The 20,949-nt window shown below is 47.3% G+C and overlaps 2 protein-coding genes across 8 annotated transcripts in view; both read left to right on the top strand.

Annotated features, from left to right (window-relative positions):
- FAM219A (family with sequence similarity 219 member A) overlaps positions 1–18,124 on the top strand; it is a 52,250-nt gene extending 34,126 nt beyond the window's left edge. For 2 of the 7 annotated variants that reach the window (XM_057313537.1, XM_026506355.4), the window contains exons 2-6: positions 10,646–10,694; positions 13,518–13,620; positions 13,847–13,927; positions 14,568–14,622; positions 15,196–18,124. In XM_057313537.1, the coding sequence (XP_057169520.1) occupies positions 10,646–10,694; positions 13,518–13,620; positions 13,847–13,927; positions 14,568–14,622; positions 15,196–15,351 (444 nt within the window). In that variant the 3' untranslated portion in view covers positions 15,352–18,124. Of the gene's footprint in view, positions 1–10,645; positions 10,746–13,517; positions 13,621–13,846; positions 13,928–14,567; positions 14,623–15,192 lie in introns of all 7 variants that reach the window. The other 5 variants (XM_057313535.1, XM_026506352.4, XM_057313536.1 and 2 more) reach the window with 3 other exon arrangements.
- A 461-nt stretch (positions 18,125–18,585) lies between these two features.
- The window catches only part of MYORG (myogenesis regulating glycosidase (putative)), a 40,130-nt gene continuing 37,766 nt past the window's right edge, over positions 18,586–20,949 (top strand). The window contains exon 1 of the mRNA XM_026506350.4: positions 18,586–18,827. Coding sequence (XP_026362135.4) covers positions 18,693–18,827 — 135 coding nt within the window. The 5' untranslated portion in view covers positions 18,586–18,692. The remainder of the gene's footprint in view (positions 18,828–20,949) is intronic.

Here is a 20,949-nt window from a genome sequence, read left to right as displayed (position 1 = left end):
TCTCTCTCTCTCTCTCTCTCTCTCTCTCTCTCTCTCTCTCTCCCGTCTCCCTCTCCCTCTCCCTCTCCCTCCCTCCCTCCAATAAACACACACACACACACACACACACACACACACACACACACACACACACAAGCTGACTTAACAGAAACTCAGATAGGGCTTTATGAGCCTTTGTAGAGTTAACCTTCTCCTTCCCCTCTCTGACCTCCACCACTGGGCTGGGCTCTGAGCCTCCAGGAGCCTTTAACATTAACATCTCTGCTGCACAAAGCATGCCTGTTAAGAGTGATGGCAGGCCCTAGGCTTGGTTGGAAGCAGCAAGAATTTGTTTTACCAGAGCCACCATATCTCTCTCTTAAGCACTCTTAGAACTCAATCTCTTTTTGCTTTCCCAATAGAAACACTACTTAGCCATCCACCTAGAGCCTCTTGATTTTCTCTGTGGGAGAGTTGTTTGTGCATCTCAGTGGTAAGGAAAAGGCCCTGTTGTACTTGCCCCCACCCCTGGAAATGGAGTAGGCTGACTGCCCGATAGCATCAGTGGTAACTAAAAGTAGTTAGAATAGAGTCTTAGCCCTAAGCCTCAACTATCATTGCTCTTTTGCCAGCCACCCAATAGGTGAGTCTCTCGTTTCACCAGGTTTCTGCCCAGGCCCAACCCTCTGTGTTAGGGAGGATAACAAACCTTCATCATCGTCACTCTCTCTTCTGTGCTCCTACCACCCTTCATGCATTCCTGTCTCTCATGCTCCTCTCACTGCCTTAAATGGGTTGCTATGTGTTCCCGTCTTCTTTTTACCATTAGACTAAAGTCTTCTTGGCAAGAAGCAGGTCTTGGTATTTTTCACTCCTCAAAGTACATTGTTCCCTGCCTGCGCCATGCTGGTATTCAGTGACTATCAAGGTTATTTTAACAAGTGGTGAGCTCACTGATATTTAATTACTGGGATGACAAAAAGGAAAGAATATGAGACTGTTCTGTCCAGAGAGCTAAGCTTTAGAGATGTAAGTTGTCTTTGTGAGCAAACAGTGGTGCTTGCCAGGCTTAATGAAGGTTAGAGAGTTAGAACAGGCTGAAAGGTGAGGAAGAGGTAGGAAATTTCACAGAAGGGAGAAGCTGTTTGATACCAGCCCTCTGAGTCCATTGTCCATTGCAGACAGGTAGCTCTTTACTCTTCCAAGGCCAGAGGAAAAGAATCAGAAATGGCAGTTGTGTGAGGGTATTCCATAGACTGCCAGATTATTACTTTGTTTTCTTGGGAAAAGAAGGAGTCCAAAAGATTCATGAACTAGTGCAGGACAGGCTCAGTCCCTTGAGTAATTGAAGCTTACCAAAAACACTTCAGTGAGATTTGGGGCCAAGATCCAAGTGAAGACCCACAAGTCGGTCTGGCCTAGACCAAATGTTAATGTGTGTTGACATTTCTCCTGCTTCACCTTCCTCCCATGTGCAGGGCTGAAGGGCCAGTCCCAAGGACTCTCCAACCAAATGCCCTCTATTGATTCCTGGGCAGCATCTTTCCTCAGAGTTCTGTGCTTCTGTTCTTACCTTGGGGAACTAGAATTCACATCCTGGAAGGAAACCAAAAGATCCTCTGGACATGCTCCCTAAAGCTTTGTTAGCCCTGAACATCTGGTTCCCTTCTTGCCCTCCTCTGAGCCCTGCCTGAGCAGAAGGACCCCAGAAACTCAACCCAGAATCCCTTGACCTCTCCAGCTCCCTTGATTTTAGAATCATCTTCCTCTCCCTTCATAGGCCTCATCTCCAAAGTCTGTGTTTTCTGAAACAGAAGCAAAAAAGAAAGGAGAAAGAGAGAGAAGAGACTGCCTTCTATTCACTGCCCGCCCTCACACATTTTCTCCTTCTGCTTCAGGCCCTACCAGCCCATGTTTTATTTTCTTCCATTTTTTCATAACTTAGAATTAGCCATTTTAACCATTGTTGATCTATGTTTAAAGAACTTTACACCTTCACCCCTTTCTCCATTAAGTGAGATAGTCTTTCCCTAAAGAGGTGGAAATGGGGGCCAGAGGAGGTGTGGCAGGATAGGGAGCTTGGAAATCGTCTAGGTCGCAAGACTGTATAGGCCAAGACCTGCGTCTCTAGCTAGTCCAAAATAAGGCAGGAGACTCTTGAACATCTGATTCGGGGTATAAGCTTAAGGATAGGGATGAAAGTCACAGGGGCTAGGCCAGGCCAGGCCTCCCAGAGGAACCAAGGTTTCTCAGTTTCTGGCTCTGGTTCCTACCTCTTGGGTTATGAGGCTTATCCCCTAGGCCTTTATGTCCCCTAGGCTTCCCTCAAGACACAGCTGCTACAGTGGGTGTCCCTGAGTTGAGGTATTTGTCCTATCTCCCAAAGAAAGGCTTTTTAGTCATAGGGTTTCCAGGTGAGTAGGAATGGGAATGAATAGCAGAACATCAGTCTAGGACAAGCAGTCCTAGCCGTGAAGGAGGCAGAGCAGGATTCTAAATCTTTTAAAAAACTCACTGACCCCTTGTCTCCTCATTTAAAAAATGAATCTAGTTCTTTGCCATCCAAGTACTAGCTTTATATCTTTCATCATTCTTTTTTTTCCCCCTGAGTAGTTTCTGAGTAGCTATTTTTGAAAACTAAATAATGGGTAAGGGAGTAGGAGCCGCCACTCTTACTGGGATAACCCCAGAACCATTTTGGTTAATTCTCCTACCCCAAGTCTGGAAGCAAGGGATACTCATTCTGTGAAGTTTGCCTCCTGGCTCTGCAGTTAGGCACGGTTCCTACAGCTGATGTGCTGGCACAGGCCAAGGACCAGCTGAAGCATGGTGGCCAGCCACCCGGCAATTACTATGCCCATTTAGAGTTTTTCCCAAACTTCAGTGTAACAAAATCTTCTCTCCTTTTGTTCTTAATTGTTGGCCTCAAGTCAGGCATATTTTGTCTGGCAGGTGATGCCCAGAGGGAATTGTATTCTTTGAAAGAAGATTCCCCATGGCCACCAGGTATGTAAGGACTGAGGCACAGTTCTCTTGCAAGATGATGGATAGGTGTGATGACCTGAAATTCCCTGGCACACAGTGAGAAATAAAATATTAAAAACCAACTATAGCCCTCAATCATAACTGGAGGCATTGTAAATTGGAACAATCCTTTGGGAAAACAGTTTGGCAACATGTATCAAGAATCCTAAAAGCACTCCTGCTTTTTGACGTTATACTTCTACTTTATTTTTAAAAGTATCCTAGGGGTACCTGGGTGGCTCAGTCAGTTGGGCAGCCAACTCTTGGTTTTGGCTCAGGTCATGATCCCGGGGTCATGGGATTGAGCCCCATGTTGGGCTCTGCACTCAGTGAGGAATCTGCTTGAGATTCTCTCCCTCTTCCTTTGCCCCTCCCCCCACTCACACTCATGCGCTCTCTCTCTCAAATGAATAAATAAAATCTTTTTTTAAAAAAGAAATTATCCTAAATGCAAATATATATGGATTTCAACATAGCATTATTTATAATAGTGAAAAATTGTAAGCAACCTAAATGTCCAAAATAAGTGAATGGCTAAAAAGTTATTGTACAAAAAAAAAAGTTATTGTACATCCCCTTTGTGGATATTATGCAGCCATTAAACTGATGATTTCAAAAACTGTGTAAAAATATGGAGAGTTGATTATATTCAAATACTAATTTTTAAAAATACAGAATATAAGGGGCACCTGGGTGGCTCAGTTGGTTAAGCATCCAACTCTTGATTTCGGCTCAGGTCATGATCTCAGGGTCGTGAGCCTACTTAAGAGTCTCTCTCTTCCTCTCCCTCTGCCCCTCCACTTGTACTCTTTTTCTCTCTCTCAAAATGAAAATACATATAAGATACAGTTTGTTTTTCTTTATTTTTCTTTCTTTATTTGAGAGAGTAGTGAGAGAGAGAGAGCAGGAACGGGAGAAGAAGCAGAGGGAGAAGGAAAAGCAGACTCCCTGCTGAGCAGGGTTTGGTCCCAGGACCCTGAGATCATGACCTGAGCCGAAGGCAGACGCTTAACCAACTGAGTCATCCAGGCGCCCTAGTTTGTTTTTCTTTAAATGTTTTTCTATGTATGGGTATTAGTTGGCACTCTCTGGTTATAGTAACAAATTTCAACTCAAGCCAGTTTAAGTTAAAAAGGAAACTAGACTATAAGGACACTAGAATTTCTCATAGTATTCAAGGACAGGTGTGCCCTTCAAGCTTTAGAAGGGTGGAGCAAGTTCTAGAACCAGAGCCGAGGAAGGACTTTCTCTATCTCTTGTGTCTGCTTCTTTCTGAACATCAGCTTTATTCTTGTCTCCCTGCCCAGTGGCTTTCTCTGCTACCTAATCTACAGTCTTGAGCTTTACATCTTAGTCCTACTTCTGTTCTGGGGAAGACTCTGATTGGCTCTGTCTGATCCAAGCAAGAGTGGGGCCACACTAAACCAACATGGTACATAGAGCCCACCCCTGTGATCATGAGGAGAAACACCAGCTCCTAGAGAGGGAAACCCCAGAGTGTTGCTACTGTGGTATACACACAAGACTTAAATACACTAGGACATTAACAGGGGTTGTCTCAAGGTAGTGAAACAAAAGATGAATTTTAAAAATTTTAGCATGTATTATGTTATAATAGAAAAATCTACTAACCTTGCTGTGGCTGTGGTTGTTATTAGGCCTGGGGTCAGCAGAACCCTTCTCCATTTTGGTTCTCCCAATGACAGCCACTACAAAGATACTAAGGCCTGGTGGTGCTTGTTTTTGGTAATGAATTCCACTAAGCTGTTTAAGGAGACAGAAAAAAAATTCTCAGTTAATCACAGGACCAATTTGAGTTCTCACACTCCAGCTGTAACATAAAAACCCGTTCTACTTCTTTGTGGTTAACTTTACTTTGCCCCAAAATGCCTCTGCAGAAGTGTGGTGTGTATAAAGACAGAGTGCTTTCCTTCTTCGCATGCAACCACCAGTAGCTACTCCAGAGCTGGAAAGAGAGTGGACACTCAGTGTGTTGACTTCATTTTAACTACGTCTTCTTTTGAAGAAAAAACTAGAAGATTAAGGAGATTTAGACTAATAAAAGAGGCCTCTCTGAGCTAGGAAGGATCTTCTGCCCCCTCTTGCAAATTTAGGCTTCACAGATTTTTTTTTTCAATTCTTCTTCCCCTCTTTGTAGAAGCCACTAGTGGCATTTGGAAAGATGGTCTCTCTTATGTTTCCTTGATCTTCCCCAAAGACCTTACACTTGTGAGAGGTCTTTGTCCTTCCTCATAAGTGGGCCCCATAAAGTTCTTATCATGTTCCCAAAAGATAGAAGTCCTAGCCAATTGCCTGGCACTGCAGGCAGCTCCTGGAGAAATCCTGGAGAAGGGGAGATGGGGAGTACAAGTGGAAGCTGCCCAAAACTCAGACCCAGGAAATAGGACTCAGGACTTCAGGTCATACCACAAAGAGCTGTTATTGGTCAAATGATTCTCCTGTTGAGGTGTGGAGTCAGAAACAGATGGGAATGCCTTACAGTCTGAATAAACAGCCGTCTGCAGGGAAGTAGAGAGGTCTAACCAATGCCTACATTGCTACGGAATATTCTTGGATGGGAGGTTAGGTTTCTGCCCAGCCATGGAGATTGGACATAAAGGCATTGAGTTGTATTTTCTGTATCTCTCTCTAAAATATGATATCTAAAAACATGTTTATTTCTACCCACTGGCAAGAGATGTTTTGGGGAGTGGCATAACCTTGAACAGGAGACCCCAGGTAGTTTCTGAGCTGACCTCTGGACAAATTGTGACAGATATAAATGTTGGTCTTTGATGCCTTATCTTGCTGTACCCACATGTCAGAGAATGGCCTGAGCTCCAGGTCTTCCCTGCTTTCCTGTTTCCTTTTCAGTGTTATCTTTCTTCCTGGCCCTGTTCCTGCTCTAAGTTTGCCCTGATTTCTGCTTCCACCCAAGGGAACTGAACAGGGTACAGACAGGACTATTCCAGAGGTAGCCTTTCACAATTCAGAACTGCCTCTGCTAACTCCCTCGTAAACCTAGAGGAAAATTCACATGTTTTCGGTGAAGAAAGATTAGATAATGTTGGTGCAAGCTCTTTGCCTCTTCATTCTTCATTCTGAATCCATTTAAATTTCCATTTTTCTGAGAATTAGTGCTTGGATGTAAGGACAGAGGTTACCTTTCTTGTGGGAAAGCTAAAACTGAATCATGTCTCTATTCCAAATCATTCATGCTCAGTCCACAAGGCAAGGGCAAAATTGTTCAGCACCACGGAGAGCGTCTTTCATCCTGTGACAAGATCAAGGACACCTAGGTAAAAGATAAGGATTTGTAGCTAGAAGCCCAGCCGGTCTGACCTCCTTACTCTTCTGGCCAGTCACAAAACCCTTTTCTCCCCAACCTCTTAGTATTCAACTTCTTCCTTTACCTAACTAGGCTTTTAGGAATGAACTCCTTTAACTTTCCACCTACCTTTCTGCCTCCATGTTCTCTGCGTCCCCTACTCATCTTCATCTCCCTTCCATTTCAGTAGGGAGCCTTCCTTCTCTGGCCCAAGACTCTGTTTCCATCTCCTCTTGAGTCCTCCAGGAGCATGCCATATCAAACGTCTCCTTTTCTACCTAGTTTCTTTCCCCTCAGTCTAGGACATTGGTCAAATGTTCCCTAGGTCAAAAGAAATTCTTCAACTCCAAAGTTCCCTCTGGCTATCATTTATTCTCATTCCTTCTCTTAGTCTGACTCCTTGAAAGAATATCTATGTTCACTGTTTCTACTTTCTCTTTTCCTATTCCCTCCTAAATCTTCTGTAATCTGGATTCTGTTCCTACTATTCAACTAAAACTGTGCTTTCTGAGGCCACTTATGACTTCCTTATTTCTAAATACTGTATTTATCTTCTCGGACTCATCTGGTTTTTTCACAATAGATAATTATTGGGAGCTCCTTAAGGATGGGACTACTTTCTGTTTATCTTTATGAGCTTCAGGCTTGCCACTGATAAATAAATGAAGGAAATATAGCATATCGGAGTAAGGAGAAGGAGGAGGCAGAATGGTCAGGCCCCTCATAACCTTGTGGAGGGAATACCTTTTCCACAGATACTTTCTTATGTAATCCAGGCCCCAACCTGTGTGATGCCAGGGCTGCAGCTGTGGGTCAGTCACTCCCAGGACATACTGTCCATGATTGTGTGGGCCTTAAGGAACCTCTATTAATACCTTTATAATAGCACGGATATATTGCTTAGTATGTACTATAAAATGCTCACATCTATTAACTTATTTTAGCCTCACAAGAACCTTTTACGTAGGAATTAATATTAGTCCCATTTTACAGATAAGGAAACTGAAGCCCATATTACACAGCTGGTAAATGGAGGAGCCAAGATTTATCTTTAAAAAAAAAAAATGGGTTGAAGAGTTGAATTTGTTGAAGTGGATGATAAGTACCCAGGATCTCACAACATTATTTTCTCTACTTTTGTGTAAGTTTTAATAATTTCCTTAATAAAACATTTTTAAAGGATCAGATTGGATTAAATCAATGGATTTTTTTTAAAGATTTTATTTTTAAGTAATCTCTCCACCCACCGTGGGGCTCAAACTCACAACCCCGAGATCAAGAATCACTTGCTCTACCAACTGACTCAGCCAGGCATATCAAATCAATGGATTTTAATTTTGTTGTTGTTGTTGTAAAAGAACCCTTTCTCCAGACAAAATTTTGTAGAAAGGTTGATGTATAAGAAATTAAAGAGCATCTCCATTCTCACCACTATTGCTTCCCTCTTGCACTCAGCCCCGCCCAAGGCACAGGGTTCAGAGAACACAGTTTAATGAAACTTACTGGACCAGACTAACTCTAAGGATTCTTCTGGCACTTTTGCCTTCCTCTAATTATATTGGCTTTGCACTGGCCATTAGCCTATATATCCTGTCCCAGAAACAGTGAGACTGGGCTATTAATCATTTCTGCAGTCTGTGGAGAATTTGTTTGAAGGATTGCAGAAACACTGGTTGCTGTTAGAGATGCATTTCAATGTCTGTCTCCACTGAGTGTTTAATAATCTTGCTAATCCCCACTCTAGTTCCCGGATCTAGCTAACTCCTGTCAGGTGTCCTTGGGGGGCATTTTAAATTCCCCCTGATTTCTTGGAGCCAGACATTTCCTTCTGCCTGGATTCTCTCTGATACTTAACATTCATAAATATTTCACATTTAACCTGATTACATTTCCATGCGATGGTCATGGTGCATTGGCTGTGTTTCTCAGGGAAGACATACAGGAAGCCCACAGTAAAGACTTGAATTTTCAGGCACGGTGCCAGAGATCTTTGTTCTTGCCACTAAGATGGCCTTCTGTCTTGGACAGTGACAGGGGAGATGCTGAATGGTGGGCTTTGCATGGGACTTCTCAAGCCTAGGGCTCTGCACCCTGGCTTATGACCCACAGGAACTGGCAGTTTCCCTCAGGGTCAAAAGCCACCAAGACCTGCCCAGTGGTGTTGAGGACCAAATGTGGGTCCCTGTGACCAGAATTGCTCAACAGCTTCCCAACCCCCACTCAGACCCTATCCTTCCTGCATAGTTTCCCTCCAGTGTTACCATTTCCAGCCAGTACCTCCAGACTGAGAAGCAACTCTGATGAACTCATCTGTGCTGAGGAGGGAAAGGTTAGCCCCAAATGCCGGAGGGGCTCATGTGTTTAAAGTCACCCCCAGGGAAAGGACAGTGAGGTTTACATGGATGGATGGGGTGGAGGGTTCCAGAGAAGATGCATGATTGGGAAGGCCATAGATTTAGAAGTCACCAATGTAAAAATGTTACTCTAAACTGTAGGAGACATCAGGCTTCCCAAGGAGAGAGGCGGGCTGAGGGCCAGAACCTGCTGAGGAGACAAAGGGCTGTGGGAGGAGTAAAAACTGATGGTTAAAGAGGTAACATGAGCCAAGGATCACAGTGTCCTCAAAGCCAGAAGAGGAAACCATATCCAAATGAATATGGTATGTGTTTCATGTGAGAAATGCTACAGAAAAAGTAATGTGACTAAGGAAATTGGAAAGGTGCCAGTGCTTTCCTGGTAGGATCCCACAGGCATGTTTATGGGCTTTACCCTTTGAGAAGTCATCCCTCAAGCTGCTTTGGGAGTGAGTCCTACCTGTGGCCTAGGGGGAAAGCCAGACGCCCGCTGTCAGGGCTTCATGCTCCCTGCAGGTAGCACCTCAAGGCTGTTTTGGCCACAGAGAGGCATGTAAGGGCCCAAGTCTGCATGGGACAAATGCTGTCCATTAGGGAGTCTCTCAGGAGGAGCTGAGACAAAGGAGGATGAGAAAAAAGGATTGGAGAGGATTGCAGCATGGGAAGCTGCCCAAGATGCAGGGGCACTGCAGCACCCCGCTTGTTCTGTGCCCTACCCCCTACCATCCTAGCTAAGGGGTGCGGTTCAGAGCAGAGAACAGAGGCCCAGGTTCTGCCCTCAGGAACTCATAAGCCACTGTGGCAACAGAGCCCACCCAGGGTCTTGTACTCTGGATGGCCTGAAAGAACACAGGCAAGGCCAGGATTTCCCTCCCAAACATTCTAGACTTTTTCCTTTCTGCTTAATGATGAGCTTGTTTTCATCCCCACTGCCTCATTCTAAAGAGAACAGAAGCCACCATCATGGTTTTATGTCCTTCCCTTGCTGGGTCACTCAGATCCCTGGGCCTGACACTGCGGGGCCAATTCTGGAGCGTTCTACCTGTCTGTCTGCTGTCTGCACCCCCAGAGGCAGAACAGACAGAGCCTTGGGTCTGCTCTGCAGTTCTGACCTTGGGCTTACCATTCTTTAATCCTGGCAGATGCCTAGAGTGGCAGTACCTGTATCAGTGGTTGGTCATCAGTCTCTCAGGGAGTGCATGACTGTAGCCCCTTCCAACTGACTACAGTAGGGTGGTCCAGGGCCTTGGACCTTGTAGCAGAGGTTTGGGGTGTTTTGGAGGAAACAGTGAGGCTAGATTACCGAGTAGCACAGGACTAACTGGTCACCAGCTGATTTGCCATTATTCATCTTCTCACCTACCATACCCAGCCAACCTTTCAGGAGACACTCTTTAGGATTCATCTGTGAAATGAAGAAGTTCTCATGAGAACTCTTTTGCCCATTGGCTATAGTCTTGAAGTCTGGCCTGGCTTGGCCAGTTAGTTCTGTGGATCCAGTGAAGGGACCCATCCAATGCTAGAGAAAGCAGAAGGAGAGAAGGCCTGTCTTAGGGAGCATCTACTCTAACCTTAATCCAGCATTAAACTCACAGGAACCTAGAAAGACCTTTCCAAATAAGTATACAGGAAGGCCCCTAAGGAACAGCACAACTAGTATGGGAGATCCTGTGGGTTTAAGGAGTCATGATAGGCTTTCTCGGGGGAGGCTGGCTCACACAGGTCTTTGAAGACAGACACCTAGGTGGGTGTAAGTGGGGCTGAGATCTGCAGCTTTTTTACCCGGTTCAGGGTCTTCCTTCCAGCATATATGGGTTTGCCTTTCCTTCCTTGAATTACCTGTCTACTGCTAGGGGTGAATGCCCCCAGATGATGGGTGGGAAGACCAGCTTCAGGACTGAGAGCAGCCCCATATATTCACTACCTAACAACTTTCTGTCACTCTGCTTTCTCCCCACAGGACCCAGCCGCCGCCTCCATCTCAGACGGGGACTGTGACGCCCGGGAGGGTGAGTCAGTAGCCATGAATTACAAACCATCCCCGCTCCAAGTGAAGCTGGGTGAGTGTGTCTGGGGGGTGAGGGAGATGTGGGAAGTAGACAAGGTGCTCTGGGCTGGGTCTGCAATGAGGTGGCACAAATAAACCAACTCAGACTAGATGATTCCAAGACTCAAGCCACCATCTCATTTGCACTGCCAGACACCTTATCTCCTGCAAGGCAAAGAGGGAAGTTACAATTCTCTGCAGGACCCAAAGCTCTAGGAAGCATCTCTAAAGCCAAGAAGACTCCAGGTTTTCCAGGGGATAGCTTCAGGGATAAAACCATGGCACCCCAGAGAGAGGGTTAGAAGTCCCATCAAACACTGGACCAGCCAGGCTGGGAGGAAACTGCCTTAGAGATGGGGTGTCAGTTATTATGTTTGAGGGGTAGAAAGGAATGAGGATCCCAAAACCTAGAAGCCGAAATCTTCTCCCTATTCCTCCCTCACCCATCTAGAGATCTCAGGGCCTGGTTGACTCCGGTTTTGGGGAGCTTTCCCTTGGTTTTTTAGTAAGCCCAAATATCTCCCTACCCCCTTTCCAGGGTCACCTTTCCTTTGGGGGTTTATTTCATGTCCATTCCAAAGTCAGTCAGAAGCAGCCTGCTTCTTTGAAGCCACTTGGCTCCCAACCACTGCCCATAGCTCCCGCAGCTGCTCTTCGCACTTCACCCTGTGCCAGACACTGCCCTCCTCCCTTCAGGGGCCAAAATTTCACTCACTAAAGGCCGCTGCATATAACAGACTTACGGTTTCATGAAGAAGAATTACAGCACAGTGCATCCAGGAAACAGTTTACAGTTAAATACAACTCATCACTATCCTTTAAAACTCTTCTGCCATCCCTGCTACCCTCTTGGCCATTTTCTCCTCAGACTCTGGCTGCCCACTAAATACTGGACCCCTCCTCCTAGGAACTTTTTTCCATCTGTTGTAAAACCTTTTCCCTCTGTAGCTGCTGGAGCTCCTTTTCACAGAGTCCTATTCTTTTATTCAGTTTTATTTGTTTGTTTGTTTGTTTGTTTTTCTTGTGGTGTGTATGGGGGTGTTTTTGTTTTTTTTTTTTTTTTTATCTTGCTTCTTTCATTCCAGACCACATCCAGGGATCTCCTCAGGCTGTTTTTCTAAACAAGAGAGCAGTTCTCTCAGGCGAATTTGTTCATCTTCCTAAGACACCAGATGCAAACTGCAGCCAGTTTTATTTATTATTGTTTAACAATACAAGTATTTTAACAAGTGTACCTTCTCTTTCTACTCCCCCCTCCACCAACGTTCTCCTCCCCAGAGATAATCACTGTAAGCTTTTTTAGTTTTTCTTGTTTTATTTTATATTTTAACATAAGTGGTATCATACTGTACACATTTTCTGAAACTTTGTTTTTGTTTTTGTTTTCCATTTAATGCCTTGGAGCCCCTGGCAATGTCCATATATAAAGAATGACTTCAGACTTTTAAATGGTTGCATAGTAGTCCATAGTTTGGTTTTGCCAGTTTATTGTTTGTATTTTTTTTTCACTGTTTCAAACAATTCCAACATGCTTTTAAAATAACACCTTTTTCCTCCCCATTATATTACCACCAAAGCTCCTCATGAAAACTCAGAACCTTGTCCCAGTTGCACTAAGGAAAATCACCACTGGGAACTTTCAGGCAAATTGCACCCCCTAGAGTCTTGGAGTGGCAATGGCAGCTGCTGCTGGCTGGAAAGAAGCTGGAAAAAACTAGAGTCAGCGGAGCAGTGGCAAAGACAGAGGGTCAGAGACTGAGAGACAAGAAACTAAGAGACGTGGAGGTCAGGGGAAATTTCAGAGTCATAGTCCCATTCCATCCTGGAAAGTCCCTGCCTCTCTGGAGCTGGTGGTTATTTTATGAGAGCTTTCCCCTAGCATCCCTCTCCACCCAACAGTCCCTTTTTCCACATCTGTGCTTAAGATGAGTAGAAAAGGGTAGGCAGTCCCCCTCCAGGGCCCAGGCAGCAACTGGCTACTGGTAACAGTGGCACATACCAGACAGTGGGTCACCTGGTGGCCAGCCCTGTAGATCTGGTAGACTCTAGAGCCTTGGAGAACTCACAGGCTGGCACAAGCATAGCCAGGGGAGCTCCCCAGCCTCTTGCCCTTTACCCTGCTAGCCCCATTCTTCCCCTCCCATTCCACAACTTCAGTTTGGCTTCTGCATTAATCCCAAGCTCCTTTATCTGGCATTCAAGGCCTTCGAGCTCTGAGTTTGTAACCAGAGGGAGCCCCCAACCCCTTAACACAGGACCTAAGACATACTGGTGAATGGTGAATAAATAAATGACTGAATAAATGTATTCTATTTTCCCAACCTGACCTCCCTCCAACTTCACCCCTCCATCCCATCTGGATGCATACTTATTTTGCTCACTTGTAAATGCATTTTTATATATGCTATCCCTCCTTCCTACAATGCCCACCTCTCTCCAGCTCAGGGTATCACCTGCAAGAAGCCCTGACTTCTCCATCCTTCTGCTTCCTTACTCCCTCTCCAGCCTTTCTGTGGCATCAAGCATACACTAACTGCCCCACATGGGAGTACAGCTTCTGGAAGACAGGGGTCAGCCTCTTCCTGTTGCCTCTTACTACCTGCCTCAGATTGTACGGGGCCAAAACGGCCTCCACCAAGCAGCAGGGCCTGGAGCTGGGATCCCTGCTTCAGTTCCTAGAGAAGCAAGGGGTTTCACAATGGAGGCCCAGCCCAGTCAGTCCTGAGCAGTAAGGTAGGGTGGCCCTGGGAGCAGGACACAGCTTCCTTCCCATGTTCTCCTGCAGAGAAGCAGCGGGAGCTGGCCCGGAAGGGCTCCCTGAAGAATGGCAGCATGGGTAGCCCCGTCAACCAGCAACCCAAGAAGAACAATGTCATGGCCCGGACAAGGTAGAGGCCCCCCTACCCCACCTGGACCCTGCCAGTCAACATCTATTTTTGCTGGTCCTACGCCTCTCCTTCTTCCCTCCCTCCTCAGGCCCAGCTCCTTTCTGAGAGGAGAGAGTCTCAACAGAATCCAAGGGGCAGGGGGAAGTGGTGGGTCAGGGCCCAATCCAGTTCCTCACCAGGCTATGCGCTCCAGTTGCCAATCCAATCCCCTAAATTTTCTACCCAGGCTGGTCGTCCCCAATAAAGGCTACTCCTCGCTTGACCAGAGCCCAGATGAGAAGCCACTGGTAGCCCTTGACACGGACAGGTGTGTACAGGGATGCTGGGGCAGCCGGGCAAGCCACAGGAACCTGTATGAACTTACAAGTGGTCTTTACAGGCCACACCTGCTATACTGTCAGAACTGGGATGTGGGTGTTCCTCAGACAGCCAGGAGCTCTCCAAGGATGAATCCCCAGGGAATGGAATTTTTTAATCTGGCAGTAGGAAAGAGCAGAGAGGCAAAGGAGACTGGCACAGTCTGATGCTGTCCTGGCACAACTGATGCAATCACTGCCCCTTGACTGGGCCCTCATGCAATGTCCAATGTCCTGCTCCGTCTAAGGGAGGAGCCCTACTGCTGGGAACGCACCTGGCTACCCTTGAACTTTGGGAAAACCCAACAAGTCAGGGGGATTTGAGCCTAGAAAAAAGGTGAGAGGAATTGGGGTGAGGGATGTAACAGCTCTGTTTAGAAGGAGGTTAAAGGTGGCAATTCGTTTAGAAGGGCGGGGCTAGGGAACCTGGGCATTTGCACAGCAAGCACAATCTTTTATTTAGATCTGTTGTTTACTTGCAAGTGTGGGGGAGGGGGAAGGTATAGACTGTTGGGGTAGGGGGTGGGGTACAGGGAGTTCTCTGTTTAATATCAGAGAATCACTTCTCTGTCTTTTTTCTTCCACTATCAGCGATGATGACTTTGACATGTCCAGATACTCCTCCTCTGGCTACTCCTCTGCTGAGGTGAGGCCCCACTCCTTAGGACCCTAGACACACCTGAGCAGGTCCACCTTCATCCAGGAAAAGGGGTGGGGCCAACACCAAATCGCACCCTGAGAGAAGCAATGGGCAAAACTAGGTGGAGCCCCATGGGGACAGGGCATAATGGGGTGGGGCCTGGGATGGGACAGTGTCGGAAAGAACCTGGAGGCTGTTAGACACTGGCCTCAAGTGGGGGGAGCCCAGTTTTAGGGGCAAGGCTTAAGCCTGTGGTTAGAACAGGGCTCCTAAACAGAATGGAGTGTGAAATCTAGGCGATACTTAATGGGGCTAGGCCTGAAATAGGGGCCAGCCAAATAGAGGCAGAAGTTGCCCTTAGAATGGGATGCCCTTTGTAGAGAGGCAGGACCTCAAGAATGTACTTGTAAGGAAGTGAGGCTAGAGCTGAGGCTGGGGCCTAAGAAGGGGCAAAGCCTGGCCTTTTGGTAACCTGGGAGGGGACTGAACAGGGTGCAGATGGCCTGGGGATGTGGTCCGGCTGTGGGTGGTGCCTCCAGATAGCCTGAGCCTCACCTCCCTCCCCTTTGTCTACAGCAGATCAACCAAGATTTGAACATCCAGCTGCTGAAGGATGGCTACCGGTTAGACGAGATCCCTGATGACGAAGACCTGGACCTCATCCCCCCCAAGTCCGTGAACCCCACCTGCATGTGCTGCCAGGCCACGTCCTCTACCGCCTGCCACATTCAGTAGCGGGCGGGGCCATTGCGGCCGCCCGGGGCAGGGCCCCCGTGGGCCAGGTCGGACAGGGCAGGGGCCAACCCCTCCCCAGCTTGTCTGCCTGCCCCCGGCCCCTGTGCCCCCTACAGCCGCCAACCTCGTAACAGTCATTGCTTCCTCCTATGGTAGGACGTGTACCTCTGTGTGTTCATGGAGCCGGAGAAACCAAAACCGGGTCTTTCTCCACCCCGGGGGCTGAGGAGCGCTGGGGGCTGTTTGTTCAGTTACTTGGGGGACCTTGCCCAGCACCCTGCCCCCCTCCCCGAAGCTGCAGTCTGGTGGGGGAGAGGAAGGACTAGACAGCAGGGAGGCCAACACTAATGAGTGGGGGTAGGGATCACAAAGCCAGGGGCTTGGCCCCGCCCCAGTGAAGCCATGAGCCCCCCAGCCCCAGCCTGAGACAAGGAAAGGGGCTGGGAGGGAGAAAGGCCCAGGGCAGTGGGAGCAGGGCCCAGCACCTCAGAGCCCCTTCCACATGCCCCCTGCCGGCCCATATAACTATTTGTCTCCCCCTCCTGTCCAGATGGGAAGCCTGGCAGGGCTGCCTAGTGGGATACTGCCCTCCCCCCCCCCACCTCCCCACCCCCACATAGTATCACTGCCTCACTGCCTTCTTCCTCCTCTTTGCCCCATTCACCCTGTTCCTTGCTCTCTGGGTTGTGGAGAAGGATAAGATGGGCCTCAGAGACAGGCCAGTTTGGGGTGATATGATCTGTCCTCACCCACCCCCAACCAGTGCATCTATTTCTCTGCCAACTCCTGTAACCCCCCACGCTTCCGTTCATTGGTCTCCATCCCAGGCTGGAAGCAGGAGGTAGGGCCGGCCTTGAATGCCCCATTCCCATCTCTCTCCAGCCCAAGATTCCAGACATCGCTTCGCAGAAGAATCTTCAAGGAGGCAAGCTTAGGAGAAAACAGTGGTTGCATGTGTATGGTAGGGAGAACTTGGCAGAATGTGTGTGTGTCTGAGGCTGTCAGGTTGTGTGTCTGTGTCTCTGTGTTGGGCCTGTCTCTCCAGATGTCTGTTTCTGTCATGGATGCGAGTGTCCATGGTGGGAAAGTGTGTAGTCTGTTAGCGATGTGAGAGGCTGCTCAACAGTGGGCTGAGAGCCTTGGCCTGGGAGTCAGGAGCTTGGGTTGTGGCCATCGTGCTAGCACTCTCTGCGATCTCAACAAGCACTTGTGTTCTTTGAGCTTTAGTTTCCTCAACTGTAAAATGAGCCGTGTCTGAAATTACTTTTAACGTCTTTTCAAACCTGAAGGAATTTCTTCATAGGAATTTCTGTGGAGTGTGTAGGCAGGTCTCTGTGTGTCTTTGAACACACCTGAGGGGCTTCCTGAGTTGTGTGCCTGTGTGGAAAGGAGAAGGGAAGTTCCAAAGGGACATCTGTGTGTTTGGGATCTATCTGGGAATACTTGCGTATTCTGTGAACATATATGTGGGGGGGTATATGTTGTGTGTGTCGCTCTCTGCGGCATATGTGAGTCAGAATGTGTATCCTGCTGCTTCTGCTGCTGGTGCTGGTGGTGGGGGAGAGGGCAGGAAAGCTGAGGATGAAAATCGAGAGGGAAGAAGTGACCAAGCCCCCCCATCCCTGGACTAGGCAATAGAGACCTGCCCCCATGTGAAGAAATATGAAAGCACAGAGAGCCTAAGACTGCTCAGGTCTTATGCCTCACAAACCCCATATCCCAGGACCAGGGTGTACACTCCCCATTCCTCCATGCTGACAACCCACACATGCTGGTGTATCCACTCTCATATATACCACTCGCGTGGTGTAAGCAAGCAGAGGACACCCCCCTGGCCCACTCTCTGGATGCCATTCCTGGGAGATGGGAGCTGAAAGGTGGGGGGGAGAAGGGAGTGAGAAGAGAGAAAAAGGCTGCTGGCTTAGGAAAGGTAGTGCCTCTCCATGCACCACACCCCCAGGCTTTCAACTCCAAAGTTTTGAGGTGCAGCTCTCTACCCTCAATTCCTCCACCCTCCCTTACCTCCTCTCGTGCAGGGACCCTGGTTAGGTGATGAGAAAACACCAAAGGAAAGCAAGGACAAAGAAGGCACCTGCAGGGCCTACAAGGTCCATACTGGCCCTCATCTGAACCTCTCTCTGTCACCCCGGTCAGCATCCCCATTCCATCAGCTGGGCCCCACAGCCAAGCTTCCTACCACTACTATCATTACCCTGGGCTCCCTGACTCACCCTTCTAGAACATGGGTCCCTCCTCTTTTCCGGGCAGGGCCCCCACGAGGGCTCATTTAGACTACTGCCTTTGCTGCTGACTTGCTCTATGACTGGCCCACTGCTTGACCTCTCTGGCCCTGAGGAACCAGGGAAAAGCTCCCCATCCACAGGACACACTAGTTCCCTGGCAGGCAAGGGCTTCCAACTGAGGCAGTATACAAGTGGTGGAGAGAAGTAGGAAGCTGGTAGCCAGCACCTTCTGGGTCTAGGAGAGTGTGTGGGTCCCTCCTTCTGGAGTGTTGGAAGGGAGGAATTGAGGCCTTAGCTTGCCCCCCCATCATCCTTCCCCCTTGTAGATACTGCCTTAACACTCCCTCTACCCTCAGCTCTGGCTGCCAATCAGCCAGGTTTCTCCGTGCTCACTAATTTATTTCCAGGAAGGTGTGTGGAAGACATGAGCCGTGTATAATATTTTTTTTAACATTTCCATCGCAGTATTGACCATCATCCTTGGTTGTGTATCGTGTAACACAAATAATGATATTAAAAGCATCAAACAAGCCAGCCTCAGCTCCCTACCTGGGTCGTGGGCAAGGGGCAGGTGGGCTGGGAAGGGGAGAGAACTGATTCTCGGATACACATTTCACTCTGCTTCCACTCATGGGTTCCCAGGCCAGGCCAGCCCAGCCACTGACCTGCTGCATGACCCTGGACAAGTCACTTGAATCCTCGGAACCTCCATTTCTCTTCATCAAAGTGAGAAGTTTGGCCTAGATGATCTCCAGGGACCCTCTGAACTCTTGGAAATTGGACTCTTTTGAGAGGCTCGAGGCAGGAGGAGGCTGGGGGTAGGGAGGGAATTGGATTTCCTCACCTCCCCAGGGATGGGGCTGAGCCAGGTGATATCATAATGGGCAGTGCCCATCCTAGAGGGGGAAGCAGGGTGGGGTATGAGCAGGAAGGTTGTGAAGGAGGGCAGCTGAGAGATCCTCCATAGGAGGGCGTCACAGCAGCTAGGGGCACTGGCCAGGCTGGAGGTGTGGGCTTTCTGGGAGAGGGGGTGGTCACTGATGTCTTACAGGAGCCCTTGGTAGGTAGAGCCCACCACGGCATCCCCTAGACCTCACTATGTTCCTCTTCTCCCGCAAGACCAAGACCCCCATCAGCACCTACAGTGACTCCTACAGGGCTCCTACCTCTATCAAGGAGGTCTATAAAGACCCACCTCTGTGGGCCTGGGAAGCCAACAAGTTTGTGACGCCGGTAAGTAGAGGCTGGGTGGGTGGGCAGGCAGGCCAGAGTGTATGGTCATGTGTGTCTGAATGACTGGTAGTGTGTGGTTGTCATTATGTGTTGGTAATTATTTGTAGCTGTGTGTGTGTGCGTGTGCATGCACGTGCACACGCATGCATGTATGTATTTTATTCATTTGCCTAGGCATGGAATTTATAATAATGTATACAATAATACAAAATTCTGCCCTCATGGTGCCCTCCTACTCCCCCAGGGTAGGAGTGGAGAGAGACAGATAATTATCAAGAAATAAACAAGTTTTAGAAATTATCCAAAATGCTGTATAGGAAATAAACAGGGTAATGGAAATGGCAAGTAACTAGGCAGAGCTACTTAAATAGGGAGGTCATGGAACACCTCTCTCTCATGGTGACATTGAGTAGAAACTGGAAAGATAAGAGAGAACTAGCCCCGTGAAGAGCTGACAGAATAGGGTTCCAGGCAGAGTGATCAGAAAATGCAAAGGCCCTGAGGCTGCCTGTGGAGTATGCCAGAAAATGTGCTATTGTCATGTTTTCATGCATATATATCATAGTCTTCTTGTGTCTGTATGTCTGTACTTGAAGATGAGGGGCCAAGTGGGTCTGTACAGCTTTCACAAAATGGAGACGAGATCTGTGACTCTACTTGTAACTCTGCCAAAGGGAATTTATCTGTATGTACCATCCAACAACGAAAGGCCAGGCTGTGCCTGTGAAGAGCTCCCGGCAGACAAGTGAACAAAATAGGGTTGCCCAGTGGATGTACTGATACAAGAGCTGGAAAAGGGAGAGCATTCCTGGTTCTTGAAGGGCAGGGCTACTAGGACATCCTGATGGTGGAGGCTTCCAACAGAAAGGAGTCAGGGGAGAGGGGAGCCTAGGGAGAGGGGTCCACCAGGAATTAATAACTGGAGCAGAGGGAAAGGCTAGCCCAGTGGTGAGAGGAGCCACAGTGGGAAGAGATTGGAGGGGCTGAGGCTCAGGGCAGGAAGCCCAGTAAGGTGGTGAAGGATAAGGATAAAGGATAAGGGTGTAGATGAGAGATAAGGAGAGACTGTGGCAGTGAAAAGGGAATTTTTTGAATAGGAGAGAATTTTTTAAATAGTGTTTATAATTATGAAATAAATATATGCTCAATGCAGAAAATGGGATAACTCAGAGAAGCACAGAGAAAAAAAGGCCTCTGATCTCACTACCCAAATTAACCATTGTTAATTTATTATTATATGCCATCTTAGGAAGCAAACATTTTTTATGAATATGGCATTACATTGTATACTAGCATTTTGGAATCTTGCTCTTTGCATATAACCACATATCGGGTACATTTTTCGTGTGTAAAAATATTCTATAATGTCACTTTAATGACTATGGTGTTTTATTTTACGAATGTACCAAAATATATTTAAGGAATCTTATTGGAAATTTAGATCATTTACAAAATGTTGCTAGTATAATCATTTGCGTACATCTGTAGACATCAACTATCTCCTTAGGATAAATTACTAGACATGAAATTTTTGGGAGAAAGGATATGCACACTTCGAAAACTTTTGTATACACTTCAAATTGCTGTAATAAGGGTTATAACAATTTACATGCCCACCAGAAAAATACGAGAGTGCCTGCCTGCTTTTTGACATTCATTCAATAGGAGGGAATTTTAAGAGTAAATCAATAGATCCTGGTAACCATCTGGGTATAAAGAAGAGAGGAGAGGTTAGCATGACTCCTGGGTTTAGGGCTCTGGCAACTAGAGGAATAGTAGTTTGGAGATTTGGAATTGCAGATTAGAAAAAGATTTAGAGTTCATTTTGGGACAAAAATATTTGAGGACTTAACAGGATTATCTGGTAGGTCGCTGGATATACTTATCTGAAGCAAAGGGAAAAGGGTTGGGCTACAGATAACAGATTTTGAAATCATCAACATACAGGCAGTAGTTAAAGTCATAGGAGTGTATGAGATTGCCAAGGAAACATAAGAAAGAGGTCAAGGATGGCCTTTGGAAAATACAGATTATTTAAGAGGTAAGTAAAGGAAGAAGAGCCATAAAAGGAGACAGGGTGATAGGATGAAAATCAAAGAGAAACCAATAAAGACAGCATTAT

This window comes from Ursus arctos, unplaced genomic scaffold (genome assembly GCF_023065955.2).
Source record: "Ursus arctos isolate Adak ecotype North America unplaced genomic scaffold, UrsArc2.0 scaffold_18, whole genome shotgun sequence".
Lineage (NCBI taxonomy): Eukaryota > Metazoa > Chordata > Mammalia > Carnivora > Ursidae > Ursus > Ursus arctos.
The sequence above is the reverse complement of the archived record's forward strand: the minus strand, read 5'-3'. Positions and strand labels throughout refer to the sequence as shown.